The 17053-nt window shown below is 31.7% G+C and overlaps 1 protein-coding gene across 4 annotated transcripts; it reads right to left on the reverse strand.

Annotated features, from left to right (window-relative positions):
* Positions 1 to 4059: 4059 nt before the first annotated feature.
* On the reverse strand, positions 4060 to 15401 carry LOC132725320 (uncharacterized). Of its 4 annotated transcripts, none has more exons than XM_060710428.1 (2): positions 15296 to 15401; positions 4060 to 9809 (listed from the first exon to the last, which is right to left on the reverse strand). In XM_060710428.1, the coding sequence occupies exon 2, from the start codon at positions 6748 to 6750 to the stop codon at positions 4186 to 4188; it is 2565 nt and encodes an 854-aa protein (XP_060566411.1). In that variant the 5' UTR covers positions 6751 to 9809; positions 15296 to 15401; the 3' UTR covers positions 4060 to 4185. The 4 variants fall into 4 exon arrangements, with proteins under 4 accessions (XP_060566411.1, XP_060566412.1, XP_060566410.1 ...); XM_060710429.1 differs by lacking the exon at positions 15296 to 15401 and adding an exon at positions 15172 to 15276; XM_060710427.1 differs by lacking the exon at positions 15296 to 15401 and adding an exon at positions 10009 to 10175.
* Positions 15402 to 17053: the final 1652 nt, after the last annotated feature.

Consider the following 17053-nt stretch of genomic DNA (forward strand, 5'->3'; position numbering starts at 1 on the left):
AATACTGCAAATCATTTATTCGCTTTGATGAAAGTCATAGTATGTTGAAACAAAAATGGTTTTTCTCAAATAAAAGAAAAAAAGATATATATGGTTACCTATCATCGCTTTATGACAACAAAAAAATGACGCATTATTTCATCAGTTTGACAGATAATTCATAACTTGTATTCATTTTCACAAAGATATTTCGTTGCATACTTATCGTTTAGAGTTTCGTGTGGAATATAAACCTTATTTAAGAAACATTATCACCTTCATACAAAAACCAAATTGAAAGAAGAAACTTTTATAAAGTCAATGATTGACATAAAGCGTAAATCTAATAACAAAAGAATTTTTTAATAAAAGAAATGTTAAGCGTTTTAGTCTCATGATTTTTTTCTTAAATGTTTGTACAATAAAATTAAGATGTCAACGAACATCAATCTAATGGAGCCGAGTAGTTAAACATGCTGGTCTCGTATGACGCACTTTTATCGCTACACGGACGCAAATCTGACAAGTACTTCAAGCTGGCCAGGAAGGAAGAAGGTGGGATCAGGTTGTATTCCAAACGTACGCCCGTTTTTACAATTATGTACGAAAGGGCACAGTGAAACTTCTTCCACAAACAAAGCGGGAACATCACAATGAAACTTCAAGTCTACATAAGAATTTTAACGCCTCTTGTTTTATAAAGTGCTTATTTGTATTAACAGCATGTGTACAAATTTAAATCACATGTGTTTAATGTGATGTTGGATTTTTTAAGAGCTGACGAACTTTCAATTGCAAATTTTCAAGTACCCGTGTGTGTAAGCGCAAATGTCGACAAGTATTCTAAAAATCTAAAAAACATTTCACAAACTGCATGGTTACGTACGGATCGGACGGGCAAGGGCAAATCTATGTACCCTTCAAAATAGTGATTGCATAAAAACGCTTGACAATTTGTTCCTAACAAGACAGCAATACAGTGGCATGTATAATATCCATTATGTTTTGGTTTTTTTTTTTTTTAATTTTTTTTTCAAGAAATCGTATTTAACAAGATCGAAACGACAGCATTTTAACATTTGTAAAACCACCACGTTTGCTCTCACGGGAATCAAAAGAAAACTATATATTCTGAAATATATAACAAAAGTAACAATTATAATTGTGTTTCCTGAAAGAAACAACTCTCCTCTGTTAAAGATTTAAGGTAAATTTACAAATATGTTTTCATTCGGCGTTTTATATCATCACTTCGTGTCCTTTGTTTGAAAATATTTGAATATTTATGCATAAAATGTTTACATTACACGCTTATATTTTCTTTAATGTTTATGATGACACACCAGTTATCAAGACCCCATACAAAATATGAATTCGTCGACTTTTTATTCATTAAAATCTCATTTTCCATATCATTGTAATGTAAATAAACTGGTACACTGTTATTTATCACTAATTTAAATTGCACGGTTCATAGTAGGTGGTCCAGATACAATGATAATCCGGTATTTAATGGGTTGTAAATTATAAACACGAGGCCATTAATATGTGATGAGCTACCATGATAACATTCAGCATCAAATAGTTTTAAAAATCTTGAAAAATATGTTTAAATCGTTTGCAGTTTTCTGAAGGTGAACGACTTCCTTAAAAGTCAAAATTCAAATATATTTGAAACGTTTGTTTATAATTGAACAGGTGAACAAAAGCCCCCTCCCTGGTAGTTTTGAACAAGTTGACAAAGGGTCACTGTTAGGAAGAACGTTCTTGCCACACTATGAAATTCATGTGGCGACTATCCCACTTTAACCACAGGAGATGAACCATTCATGCCCCACTGTAAGTAGCCTGCAGTTATAGTCCAAATTGTAAATACAGCAAATCTATGTGAAATGCACAATGCGATCTATTTAACAAATGGTCTCTCTATAAAGGTAGTTTTACAAGTAAATTGAATAAAATAATTTTTAGTGACAGAGATTTTAGTAAACAATCGTCAAGGGGATGGCTTTGTCCAGTCAGTTTCATATGCAAATTTAGAGGAGAAAGAGAGGTTTTTTTTTAAAGATCGTCTTTTATATCAATAGGAAAAAGTAAACCATTTTAAAATGACTTAAATATAGCACATTAAATCGTGTGAACAAGAATAATATGGCGGAGGTAACATAATCAACCCGTCAGTGTTTTATCTGGAGATCTCGAGGTGTGTAGCACATCATGACTCTAATCTCGCGAGATCTCAGTCCGTGCTATTATAAAACCTTGATCTTTATCTCGACCATTACACCGCTTCAATAATAGACAAGTAGAGATTTTGATGCTAAAGCATCAAGTCGCCGGATAGAAAATGATTATATTATCATTAATATAAGAAAATATAAGTTTAATTAAAGGAAAGTAAAACAATATGTTGAGTAACTGTTCATTCACAATAAAACATCATATATGAAGCAAACTTGCTTAGCAATATTGTCAAGGAACTGCTATGATTATTAAATAAGCAAGTATACGTATTGTCTTGCAATATTAACCCGAGACTCATTAATTTTCGGGAGGTGTTTCGTTAGTTTACGTAATTTATTATATGATTAATGCTAAAGATTTTATTGATAGTAAAGATATTAAATCAATTGATATTGCTCGATGGCCTGGTGGTGGCAAGTATGACGAAGTTGTGACCTAGTAGGCCAAGTTCGAATCTTTGAAAATCCCTTTTGCAGTTTTCATAAAACTATTTTTTTTATTATTTCTTTTAACTATATGAAACATAAGTTGATAAATCGTGTTTCATTTCTAGCATTTTTTTATTTCATAATTTTGATTAATTTTGTAAGGCGAGTGATATTCTTGTAATTCTACTTGTAATTCTACCTTATACATATACCGTTATACCAGACATCGAAATCCGTATTGTATACTTCAGAATCCGATAATTACCGCCAAATAATTAACGGTCATCGAATATTTGAAAATATATATGTTTTAATTATTGCATGAAACAATGCAATTCCACCGTAAAAGTGGTATCTGCATAAAAAATATTTTTATGCGCTATCGAAAAAATAAATTATTTAGTTGAAATCAATATTCCTGTCGTTACATACGATATAGTTAACGTTTAATTGCCTTTCAGTTCGATAAAATATTAACAAAAAGATATTTTATTAGTTTTCTTTATTATGTATCTAATACGATTCCGAATCCCTACCGTCATACCGTTTTGGTAACCTGCGCGACAGAAATCGACGGAATATAACGAAGACGACGATTACCACTAATGTGCCTCTTTAGCATAAATCTATTTTGTGATGTTCAACCTAAACTAAAGTATTGAACGTTGACAGAAAGCCAAGTTTAACCCTTTACCAAGAAAAAACGAAAAGGTTTTGAAAATGTGTAAATTATGAGTATCCAGACCTTTCTAATGATATAAAATATGAAACTGATTAATGAAAGATAACTTTGTAATTATTTATACATTTGCATCTAATCAGGCGCCATACCTTTTCAACTATTCACAAGTTACTAGTATGTCTTATCTGATCAGCAATCTGTTACTATTAATAGATTTTATAACAATAACATACGACGTGTAGTCACGTGATTCTACAGGGAGAATCTGTTTATAATTAGATATAATAATGAAATGTGGTAGGTCTCATAAGATATATATATATAAAAAAATTTAATGTGTCATTTCAAATATCATTCATGATTTATCAATCATAAAATAGCACCGCATGACACTTAGAAAAAAAGTAAAAGTATCCCTAAATTCAATGACTGGTCCATATATAGGGATACGTTATTAATTCATTTTATGAAAATTGTAATGTTGCTTTTTAAGATGTCAATATTTGTATATTTCATTTCATTTAGCAACGTTACTTTGTTTTTGAATTTTTAAGATTATGAAAAATAATTATGGTCCTTAATTGTTCAGTAATTGATTTGCTTTTATAATCAGATTTTAAGGCCTGCTCCTACCATAGATATAATATTAAACTGTTACAAATATAGTCGCCGGTTTCTACCGGCGACTAATTAAAATTATTTCAGAAGTAATGAAGGCCAACGATAGCAATTTCGATAATCTATTTTTATCAACAAATATAATCTAGATAAAAAATATTCGTATCAAATTTAATACATATTTTAAGATAATGGACATATCTTATGACATGAACTATGTTAATGAATTTAATACTAAACAATAGATTCTTGAACACTATCGACCGGTAATGGCATGGTTGGAAGAGCGACTGTTCCATTATTGCATTGAGCCATTGATACCTGCTCTACCTGCGTATCTTTATATGCCGTATTAGTTAATCTATCATCTAGGCCCGTTTCCCTTTTTAATGGGTACGGTCTATTGTGGTGGCTCTTCTCCTTTCCTTTGTAATTCAAGCTTGAAAACTTTAAGAATAATCCTTTTGGTTTTGACATTAATCTTTTAAATTTCTTTTTCTCTTTTTTAACCTCAAAAGTTTGCATTGCACTTAAACTTATATCTGTATCACTAGCTATAGAAGGCTCGTGAAGCGTTGAAAAAGATGTTTCATGCCCGGATCCTTCCATGTCCATTGTATCTAACCAATGCATGATGTTTTCCGTGGAAGAGTTTTTGTCAGGAATGTTGTACATTTTGAGCAAATTCGCGGTATGTGAAGGCGGCCAGGTTGCAGCGCCGTCTGACGAGGAAGAAGAGGAACCTGTCCACGAGCTAGAATCTTCCATTGAGTAGTCATTAAAACTGAGGTAATCCGAATTTGAGACATCCGTTGAATAGCCGTCACGCGATTCAAAATGCCGGCATTTATTTCTTATCCGCTGACGCTGTTTACGCCAGTTTCGTTCATTGGTGTCCGTATATGATGACATACTTGACGTGTCTGACGTCATATAAGGATATAGTTCTGATGAATCTAATGAATAGTCCATATTTGGCTGATATTTGTGATGAATATGTCTGTGGCGATGATTTTGTTGGTGATAGTTATTCGACCTAGAGTGTGTTCGTTGTTTATTTAATAATTTCTTTTCCCTATATGGGTCATCAAATCCGTTATAATTATAATGCTGAAAACTTCCATTCAATGTATTGGTATTTCTGCTATATCTACTATTAGATGATGCGAGATCTGCATTGTTTATTTTTGCTAAATGTCTTGGAGTTGGAGTTTGTAATTGTTGCATTGTTGCATGTTTACTTGTGTCAGACACGATTATCTTTGGTTTAAGCGGTAGTTTTCTAGAATCTACTGTTGAATATGGATCTGCTACATCAGTTGGGAGTTTATGTTTTGATTTAGAAGGTCCTTTACCTCGAGATCGTTTGGTACTACCAGCAGACGGCTCGCGACTGCCACGTGATCGATTCTTACTACTATATGATCTATCTTGGCTGCTGCCTGATAAAGTTCTAAATTCACATGAAATATCAGCACCATCAGAAGAATGTTTGTTATCACTGCCTTGAGATCGTTTTGTACTGTTTAGAGTCATTTGTGAATGTAATGAAATATTTCCCTGAGATGTCACAAAAGCATGGTTATCATATTCTCTAAGACGACTGTTTGACGACGTGCTTGAACTTCCTTGTTTAGAATGCTTAGATCTAGTACCCGGTGTCTCTACGCTTCTTGAAATCACTGATATACCAGGCCCTTGTCCACTTTCCTCAGGGCGAATTTCATGAAACACAGTATCACTCTGGTCGACAGTATTTGTAGTAGCTTTGTCAAACTTGTCTTTTAATTCATCTTTTAATTCCGGGTTGTTAAATGCATCACTTAAAATATCTGATTCTATATTGAATATACACCCACAACTTGCGAATTTAACAATTAATCCAACAATGAAGCACATTAGTATCATAAGCACAGCCAGAAGTTTGAATCTCTCATCAAACGATGACGTTAACATCCAATACGAACTGAACACTAAATTTTCTATTAATATTAAACTGTAGAACAACACATAGGAACACTTTACACCAGTATAATCTCTCCCAACCATGTCAAACATATTAACAAAAGATTTATATACAGCAATAGCTACCTTATATAAAGTATTATCTTCATAACATTTAAATTTGCATACTTCAATGCAAAGATTTATGAAATAATGTAAAGACAATGGCAATATAATCCATAACGGTTGAACAACAGCAAATAAAACAATAGATGCATATCTAGACAGCAATACTGAAAATGTGCTGAGTGACAAGAACACAATACAAACATGTTTCTTTATAGAAAATGGTCTATTTTCAGTGTCGCCTGCGTCATAGAGAACATTCCCTGTTCTATATATAGTCAATGAAATGGAAGCTGATATGAGTGTTACAACTATAGTTACAATATCCAGCGCTGCTTTTGTTTCATTTATGAGTATACTACAAGATAAAACTATACTAAATGGAAGACTTTGAAACCCTGTGTGAAATAGTCTCATATTTAAATAATCCAGCCAGTCTTTATGATCGAATAAAATCAGCAGTTTTAAGGCTCGCCACACAGTACCAAGTTGGAAGGAATGAAATACTATGCATATCGCCCTACCGAAACTTTTCCCGGTGAAATCTTGTGTCCTCGTGACTTGTATGGCCGACACGAAGTTTATCAGTATTAAAGGTCCCATCACAATGGCTAGAAGCACTACAAACAATGCCTCGGAACCTTTGCTATGTGTTCCAACTACACACAACTGTAGTACAGTCTCTAACATAAATAATCCGGCACCTACTATCATATAAACAGTACCCATCGCACGGAATTAAGGATAAATTCGCTATTTGATTTGTACTGAAACACACATGTTTTTTTTCGCATCTCAAATCCGAACGCCGCTTTCTTTTATTAAAACGAACTGTTTTCCATTATAAGCTCCAGGTGAGAACGCTGACTGTATCCATATCTTTATTCAACATTTCTTGTATTGACAAAGTACATTCTTTATGTTTTACAAATGACGATATGCATGTTATAGCTCTTGCTGAATTGATCCGTGGTTTATGTGTGTTAGATGTCCCAGTGTAATGTCACCGTTCAATAAATGTTTACTGAATGAAAGTAATGTATGAAATCAAGGGTGTTTATGTAAAGACATAAATGAGGATTCATTAATTCAATATTAATCCACAATCACTCAGTAACCTTTATGAAACTTGTATCCAGTATTCAGTGAAGGGCGCCTAGCTTTGTTTGTTGATATTTCTCTTTGTCTATAGCCAATATAGTCTTTTTTGTTTCTCTTTGTTTCCTGACAACTGTCGACTTTGATGTGTTTGATACAATCTGTTCTGTACAAATTGTCTTATTCTATATCTAAATGGAGAAACCAGGTTTAATCAATATATACGATTCAATAATGGTCAGGTGAATGACAAGAAAATTGCATTTTTATTGCCGATCTAACAACTTTCCTTATTATCCAATTCTCGTCAGTTTATCTGGAAACACGTTAAAATGGTGTAAAATTCACCGAGGTATCCAGTCTGATATAAATAATTCAACACAATTTTACAATTAAAAGTAAATGTTTATCTATCCGAATATTGATTTGTCCAGATTATCTAACTTTTCATTGCCCACACTAATTGTAGTATAATAGGCGTTTATGTCAACTCCGTCGTTATTTATACCTTCCGGTTAAAAATACCATGCTGTTTATTTGTGTTCCGCAATAGAAATCCAATTTCAGTGTCTAATCGTACTCCTTATAGCCTGTAAATAAGACCCACTTTTTTCAATAATATTCCAAATTATGCAGATATAACGTTTAGTTTCATGTAAACTCCCCTTATTCTATTCTTGTCGTTATCATTATGTGGTTTTCATTACCATTAACAAATCTTCTTTATCTGCCCTTCAATCACTACACTTCAGTAATCCTAAACATGGGATATTAAAATCACTTAACTCGGAACATCATGGCTGTTTTATTTCATTTACATACGTACACAATGTCGTTCCCGAGTCGAGCGTTATATATCCGCTCAGATAATCCGCATGGATTAATCCTACCACTGACTTACTATTTCTATTACGTTTTATATGGATTAATGCTATCACTGACTTTTAGAAATATGTCTGAATTTTTCAATTTTATTTCAAGCCATTGCTTGCATATAGATCTAACAATCCTTGAATTATAATCTTCACATTGAAGTAAAGTATATCTCTTAATTGTTCAATTATCTATATTGAACTGCTTTGATATATTTCGCTTATCACATGAAATATGACATAGACATGTCTATCATATCTAGGTCCGATTATTTAAGAAAAGTTTTAACACTGCAGATAAGTTATGTTAGTTACATCAGACTAGATATTATTCAAATTTTACTCTTATCTTTCAAATTTCAGGGTTTTAAGTACGCGAATGTCTTCCGTTTATCAATACACGCATATTTAATAAATGTGTAATATCTAAGTAGATTTTCTCAATATATAAGGAACATTTAATACTTGCCTAATGTTAAAAATTGTACATAAACACATATCCACAGATCCCAATTTCAATATTTCGTGTGACCTTCACGGTTCTTACTTTTGAATATTTTGTCGCTCAAAAAATCAAAAATTGATTATCACGCATTGCTTATATAACACATGCAAAATAGTGCAAGATTCGTTAATAAATAAACAACCGAGAGGTTATTACTTTTCCCGTTTGGTTAACATATCTTGAATATAATCTTCACAAAATATTTGTGTCTTTGTTTCCATGCAACGGATAAATCAATTTCCTCAAAATCTGTTTTATCATACGCTTCCAATTGTGTTCCGTTTGAGAAGTGTATATTTGAAAATCAATTTGAGCCTTTTAAAGAGAATCAGTTGTGTGTACAACCGCGAGCTAATGAAAAGGATAAGAACATGTCAAGTGGTAGGTGTTGAGGTCCACTTGTCGTCTTTAATGTCTCACGCCGAAGTTAGAACACACAAATTGGCTTCATTAGAGTTGAGGCGAAGATTTGACATAGATGTTCAATGTCAGTGTATTTATTGAACTTTTCGTTTCAATAGATAATTTATGCGACGTGAGACCGAATGGTAATCTAATATCCAGGGTACCTGAATAACCCTAATAATTTTCTCACAAAAATCAGCAAAGTGTTATAGCTGTCTTTCACGCAGTAGCAAATCGATTTCACATCTAACAATTAAATCTTGTAATTAACTGCCAAAGAAAGTAAAGCAATAGATGTACCTAATCCATATAGTGATTTTATGATCATGATTTTAAAGAAACACTTGTATATTATATATTGATAATAAACAGGTCACTCCGGTTAAATATAATGCCGAACAACTATATTCATTTCACCCTATTGACTTAGTTATAATACCATGTGAATTGTAAAAATCCATTTCCTTTACTTTTCAGTCGAATGTTATCAATAATCGGGTTGTGTCTAATTGACTCGGCTCCGAGACTTGTTCTGAAATATTGTTTATTGTTTACTTTATGTTTAGTTGAAAATATTGCCGTGTAGATCGTGATCAGTAAGTTGAATAGCCTTATCTCTGTCTTCAACGTTATCAAACAATACATCAACAATGTCCGCCCAGGCCTGCCTTAAACCTCTTGTTGTTTCAAAGATATTAGTCTTTTGTTCGGCGAAATCTTCATTCAAATGCACTAGCGAACACGACTGCCTTTGAAGATTTTATAGATAATTAATAACCATCTCCTCTGTCTTTGTTTACACATCCGATTTACGAGCTTTTTGTTGGGATCTGGGATCTTTACTCCGCAATTTTATCTCACGACACTGAAGTATAGTGTAGAAAATATCCGACCTCATGTATATAAATCTGAAAAAAATAGAATGGCAAATTTTTAACCAGTTTTTGTTATAACAACATCTGTGTTTGGTTGCATGTTTTAAATCAAGTGTAGCATGAAATTATAATGAATCAAATTACTTGCTCCCAAGTCTAAACCTAAATTTAAGATAGAATTTCTTCACTTATACATTACTTAAACTTTTACCCACATACCACGTTAACTCACAATATCCTAAATCAATTTTATCTTTAAAGTTCTATCACTTTTCACACGCTAGTCTCTACTATAAAAGTCATAATCTATTTATATCGTTATATTGCCTTAAGAAGCAGTATTTCCTAACTGTAACAAATTATTATTTAATAGCCAATATTTTGACAAACGAAAGATAAACATTGACAAACACTAATGTAAAATGTGAAATACCCGTAATTACATTTCTACCGCTAGTTATGCTCCATATGTTAAAAGTACATATTTACACGGTTTTACATCCTCGTATATAAAACTAAGATTTTATTCAATCGTTGAGAAATCGGCGGAGTAAATAGCTGAAACCTAAGACGTCAACAATATTTGCATTGCAAATACTGCACAATAGGCGACCATGGTCTTCTAATTTCTCATACAACGAGAAGAAAGATTTGCGAACAGTTAGCTGGGTCTTGTATCGCTTAACAGCTAAACTTGAATTTCATTTACAATGACTTTGTGATTGTGGTTTTGATATTTATTTAATTTTGAAAGGAGCGTTAATTCATGTTTGCAATGGTCGGAATACATGAAAAAAGTAGAGATGATATCGGGATTGACGTAACTATCTCAATATGTCCAGTCATGCTCGATTCAACGCCACACATTCTTGATAATAGATACCCGTGCAAAATTTGATGGTTTTGATAAGTTGCAGTCTGTCGATGCAATCATAAACTGGGAAATTTCGGTTATTATGTCGTGCATGAAAGCAGATAAGAACTCGATACAAATTAGGTAGTAATAGAGATGCACTTATTTACTCCCATTGCGCTTATTTTATGCCCCCGAAAAGGTGCATAGTTTGATAGTACTCGTTCCATATTTGTTCCATATTTGATAGAAATTTTAGACTGAGAATGTGCAAAGCATTACCCATATTAGAACAGTTCAAGCAAACGTGTGTGTTAACATTGTATGGCTAAATAGTTATAACTTTTACCAAATGACTTATGAATATACGGCAAACCTTGTTATTTTCTATATTCTACATTTATTTAGTATGCGTTAAGTTTGCACGTTTTTGTTGCTTCAGTGATGTTTTATCACCGAAACGATTTTTGAATATTGATCTATTTTATTAGGGCTTGCACAGTCATTCAATCGTAGCACTGTCTCTCCATGTCATATTAGTGTCTGGGTGTGTGTAATGGTGCATGCAACAGGCAATACAGACATATTTTGTTGTCACTTTTAAATGACATCGATTTGTTAATTTGAGATACCAGGTGCATGTGGTTGCTAGATATTGATATATTACTGAAATACAATTCTATTATTTATTTGCATTTAAGTCATAATGAAAATTTTAATGTTATTTACACGTCTTTATAAAATACCCACTTGAAATTATGCAAATATGCAAATATTACATTTAAATGAGTCATTGCATAAACGCTTTGACAAATCATTTATTATATAATACTTTCTACGCAAGCAAAGCAATTAAGCAAATCCTTTACCTGTTTACGTAAGCATTATTCTTTACATGTTTACATAAGCAGTACTCATACATGTTTACATAACCATAATAATTACATCTTAACATAAGCATAAGCGTACGCCTTATCTGTCTCTTTTTGGCAAAGGGTGAATAAAATTAGACTACATCTATCAAGTAAACGATTTGCACGACTATGTAGTAGTGTGTAACATGAAGAATGGGCGATTCCTTGTCGCTCTTTGCCATTTTCAACTTATGGCTCTATAGGTTTTTTTCTTCAGGATCTAACACAAAACACAAAGCGTCCATTTATCATTCGTTAGTATGCCCAAAAGCATACAACAAATCATTTACACGTGCAGACGATATCTTTTAAAAATTAATTTAACAGCGTTTTTTTTTCTTCGACATTTACAATGGCATTTCCATTAACTAAATATAAATGTGTCATTTCTCTATAACGAGCGAACAGACTATTTGTGAAAGTTTCATTAATACATTGTCGGACTAAATTTCGTTCAAATATTTACCCTGACAATTCACAACTTTTCATGATGATTATGCAGCTTTATTTTCAAAAGATGAAAAAAGGTTTCAGAAATTATTTTTGACGTGTGATGTATTGACTACTCAAATACTGAATGAATAAGCCTGTTAAAAATTGATATTTATTTTAGGTGAAATAGATCAAAGACTTATGCTTTAGACAAGAAAAGCTTTAACATTTATAATGACAAGGGCGTACAGATATGATTGCGTGACGGTAGAGGGCATTGGTTACAATAGAATGTAACATAGTCATTGCCTTGACTATCACTTTCTATATCGTCGTCATTGTACATCAGATATGTTATTATCTCGTCAATATAGCATGCTTTACAGACTGCAGACTTATCCTATGAATCTTTGGCGTCAATGGTTAAAAAAACATATCATACCAGTACAGGACATTTGTATAAGCTTGTGTTATAGTTACAAAGACCACTGTTTAAAATATAATACCGTTTTTGATAATAAACTCAGTCAAGTTAAAATGAAAGTTCGTTAAATTCAATTTATTGCATGCAATGACAGACCAATGTTAAAAGCACTTATGACATATCAGCATATATGTCAGCCACGTTTTAAGTGCCTTTTAGATGTGTTTCAGTGTTTCATAATTGCTTTTTTTTCATGACGCCATCCGTTAAGAAATATTATTACAAACACTACAATTTGATACACAAACAGTAAACCAGGCTATAATCTTAAACTAAAACGGTTTGTGTTCCGTGACTTCTAGAAAATTGTTTTACTTCAAGCTTATTTCAACAAGGAGATATCAGGTTTGCAAAATGAGCGACACGGTACATATCAGAGATCAAACATTAAATGCCATACAACCAGTATACAATAAACACCATTGTCACAATGGACTTTGAGAGATCAAACGCAATACTTTAAGGTCAACAGTAACAACATATGGCAAATGTTGTAGATATATGAATGAGAATGACGTACCTATCATTGTAACAACATTTGAATATCTTCGGTATAGATTAGGGGATGTAAGCGCTTTGAACAGTTTGATCCACGGGCACGAGCAATAAGTTATCAAAATATCTCACAAAAGAACGTCGTTGCATAAGGAATAAGTTAAGAGCAGTATTAGCATAATCGTATTGTAATATTGAATTAAAATTCAACGAATGTCGTTACTTAACCACAGGACATGAAGGCTATGTCTGTATTATCTAGTATGACCCTATTGTATCTATTTGAAGCATTTATTATCTTAATTCCATCATAATCCCTTTAATTCTATAATTGATGACCTATCAACATAAAGCTGCATCAAAGACTACGGGATATCACAGCTGGATAGATCCCCACTTTGCGACAGTGACACCATGGTAAAATTTCACTGTGAAAGTAATTCGGAATCTTGGATTAAAGATGATGTGGAATTTATGTCTATTTTAAAATTTTATCATCAAACGCACCTGTTGATTTACTTTTCAAAAACAAAGAATTACAATGGAGCATTGACATACCTTCTCCAATAGGACAAAACTATGGTTGATAAAATAATAAAAAGAGGTTCATTTTAGTTCCTTTATTCTAGACCATGTTTCGGTTTTAATCATTTATGCTTGTCATTTGTTTTTCTATACTTTCATAATCTTATGCTTTTAATGCTCTTCAGTATCGCCTGTGATTCAAAAAGTTCATCTCCTTTGATTTCAATGCTTTAATATAGTCAAACATAACTTTACGGCTTTGATTTGATTCAAACTAACGGAAAAAAGAAAAACAACGCATATAACAGTTACATGTACATGTATTTATTATCGATTATACTTTAATTTCGCATTGCCTGTGCATTATTTACTTTATTTCGATCTTTTGGGACACACTCAGTTTTTTGTATTTAATGTATCAAAGAGTTCAGATATACTGTGCATTGTTAAAATAGAGACACGTTCATACATTGTTGAAGTAAGATGAATTTCTTTGTTGCTATGAAACGTTTTCATAATAATATATATAGGGAAGCTTGTAGCAAATCATATAGGAGTTATTCATACGGCCTGTATACATAGTAGTTCTCATGGAATCATTTAAAAACATGTCATTAAGATTTCTAATTTTCTTATTAAAACAAATGGATGTGGTTACATCATTATAAAGTTCCGAGAGTTTAGGAGAGTGACCAACGTACAAATTATAACTAGCAGAATGCTAGAACGCTAAGGTCTAATCAACTTTTAGTCTATCTGTTTTAATCTCCTAAGTTAATTTAAAAAAACGACTTTAAACATTCGAATGATAATATCTTCCATTGATGTATAAAATATCCTTGTATTCTGTGGCTATTTCAAAAGAGATGAAGTTCAAAAGTCAATTTAAACTATCCCAAGTCCACTCCATGCATTGTGTATTTATGCATGATTTATCCATAATTATTCATAATTGACAGACATTTTCCTATAAGATTACAAGGTAATTTCAGAGGTTGGTATGCGAACATTTTGTAACGTATATATTATCAAATTAAAGTATCCCTAACTTTCATCAAGATATCGGGTTGACAATGTTTATCCATGCAAACTATAATAACAGTATATTTGCTAAATTGATACTTTGAATGGCTTGGAGAAGAAAGAAAGGTAAATAACAGATTAGAGTTTAAAAGTCCGCTAGAGGCCATCATCATAGACTGGCGACATGAAATATAGAGCTTAAACATGAAACTATTCTCTATGTCCCGGAACCTTAAACACATTAATATCAGTCTTTTTGAAATGAGGAAGTACATTTAGATTAAACAGCTTATAATAATATTGTTAGTATAATTATGCTTTATGGCAAAAAACAAATAAAAGATGTGCGAAGCTTAACATTAAAGAAAAAACGTTTGACGAATATATAAATCATTATATTCTTTATATCTGAATCTTTTAAATATGATAAAACTGATGAAAATTGCAAATCGTAGAACAGAACAGAACAGGAAATTGATTCAGATTTTGCATACACAGAGCATTCACAACAACAAATATAAATATAATAGCATGTTTATGACAATAAAACATAGCAATGTTAATACTTTAATATTGTAAAAGAGTAATAAAATTAATGAAGAGATATAAGAAGTAAGAAGTAGGTTATTAGAAAAGAACGTGACAAGTTGCACGTGACAAAAGCGCTACCTGGTATCATTATCCTTTACCCCAAAATAAGGCCGACACATTAAAAGATATTCCCATTTTAGTAACTCTTAGTATCTTCTTTTTTCCCGAAAATTTGTTCAAATAAAATAATATTACAACAAACCTTATCTCGAAATTAATTTCCGTAATTTAAATATACATCAATATAGTCGGCGTTTTATGTGAACGCGGGGTAAAATTTGACATTCGGTGTGTATAATCTGTATTCTTTATAAAGTATCTCATTTATAAAAGATTATTGTGTGATAAATATGATATTAAACCCGATTTAAGTGGTACAAACATCTGATAAAGTCCTCGTAAATCAATATTCCGACATTTAGGGGCATAAATGATATTGTTATTGTATTCTTTTGGTGAAAATATTATCTTTGTTAAAAAACAAGAAAATTGTAAGTTTGTCATATATGAAAAATAAACTATATATACAAAGCATGTCAATATCTTTGCTGTACAAGTTGATCTTGTGTCAATATTGAGACGATAGTGATATTTCTTTTTACAAAACGTGAAATAAAAGATTGAAAGATAATGCTCTAGAAACAGACTAATTTAAAAATAATTCAAATTATATCATCTAACGATCTAACGAGTTCTAAAAAGTAGTAGTGCTTTCATTACATTATTTGTGTTAAAAACAAACTTTGTTACGACTTGTATACTGAAAAGATCCTTTTACAAAATGCCACAACATATATGTAGTTGTACATATAAAAGAAAGTAACGAGATATATATAGTAAACCAGAGGACAGACAAGTGTTTTTTGTTTATCTTAGTCCTTCAAACTTTCAACAATTCTAAAGAGAATAAATATGTTTCATGATATTGTGTCCAACTATTAGATTTCACTATTTACAGAGACATTTAATTTTAATTGTAAAATAATGAAGTGGTATCACAGATGTGTTTGACACAAGACATGTGCATGAAAATATGTCTGAGATAATAAGTCTTGATATCAGTATGTAGCTCTTTCACTTGCCCATAATATCTTCTTTTCTTTCAATTTATTAAATATTCAAAGAACTATATCATCCCGTTCATCATTTATAAAGAAATTGTGGCTACTTTGATCTATATTAAGAGACTTGAAAATCAACTAAATTTTCTCCTGTATGTATAAGTGTAACAATTTTCGAAAACGAAAACTACTTCAGCCGTGTGTGTTATTAGTTGCAAAGATTTTCGACAGGTTATATGTTCCAAAATAAACGTGTGTTTGTATATCGCTTATATTGTTTACTAGTATAATTATACAATAATATAACCCGTCAATAATCTTTATAAGAATTCAGAATTCATAATACTGGAGAAAAAAAGAAATAACATCATAAATCAACTGCAGCCGTTTAAACCTCACGATCACCCAATGAAAAACGATGTTACAAACGTGCAGTATTATAAAGATTATTATAAACATCACGAATATTTAATGAAAAGCGACGTGCAGTTTGTTAAGAGTAATTATACCAGAAAATAATTTAAAGTATTTTTGTTCAAATTGAAAGGATCGGCAATCGTTTGATAGGTTTTCTTATTAAATTACTAACTTTTCTTTTCAATCATGCATCTGTTATAGGTTAACCGTTAATTAATTTTCTGTCAGTAGATGACACATATACAAAGTGTGCCAGGCCGAGCAGCACCGCCGTATTGACTTTGTTTTTTAACATGATACGCGATAATACAACGAATTCTTTCTGTACACTAACTGAACGAATATAATTTACACTATCAGCGTGATGAACGACATAAAAAAATAAAGGTAAATAAAACATACACACGAACACATACAAAATAATAATAACATATCCTTAGCATTATACGTGTATACTATTTTAAAGTTCCGTTATCGTGCAT

This window comes from Ruditapes philippinarum, unplaced genomic scaffold (assembly GCF_026571515.1).
Source record: "Ruditapes philippinarum isolate M1 unplaced genomic scaffold, ASM2657151v2 ctg351_1_1_1_1, whole genome shotgun sequence".
In the NCBI taxonomy this organism is placed as follows: Eukaryota; Metazoa; Mollusca; class Bivalvia; order Venerida; family Veneridae; genus Ruditapes; species Ruditapes philippinarum.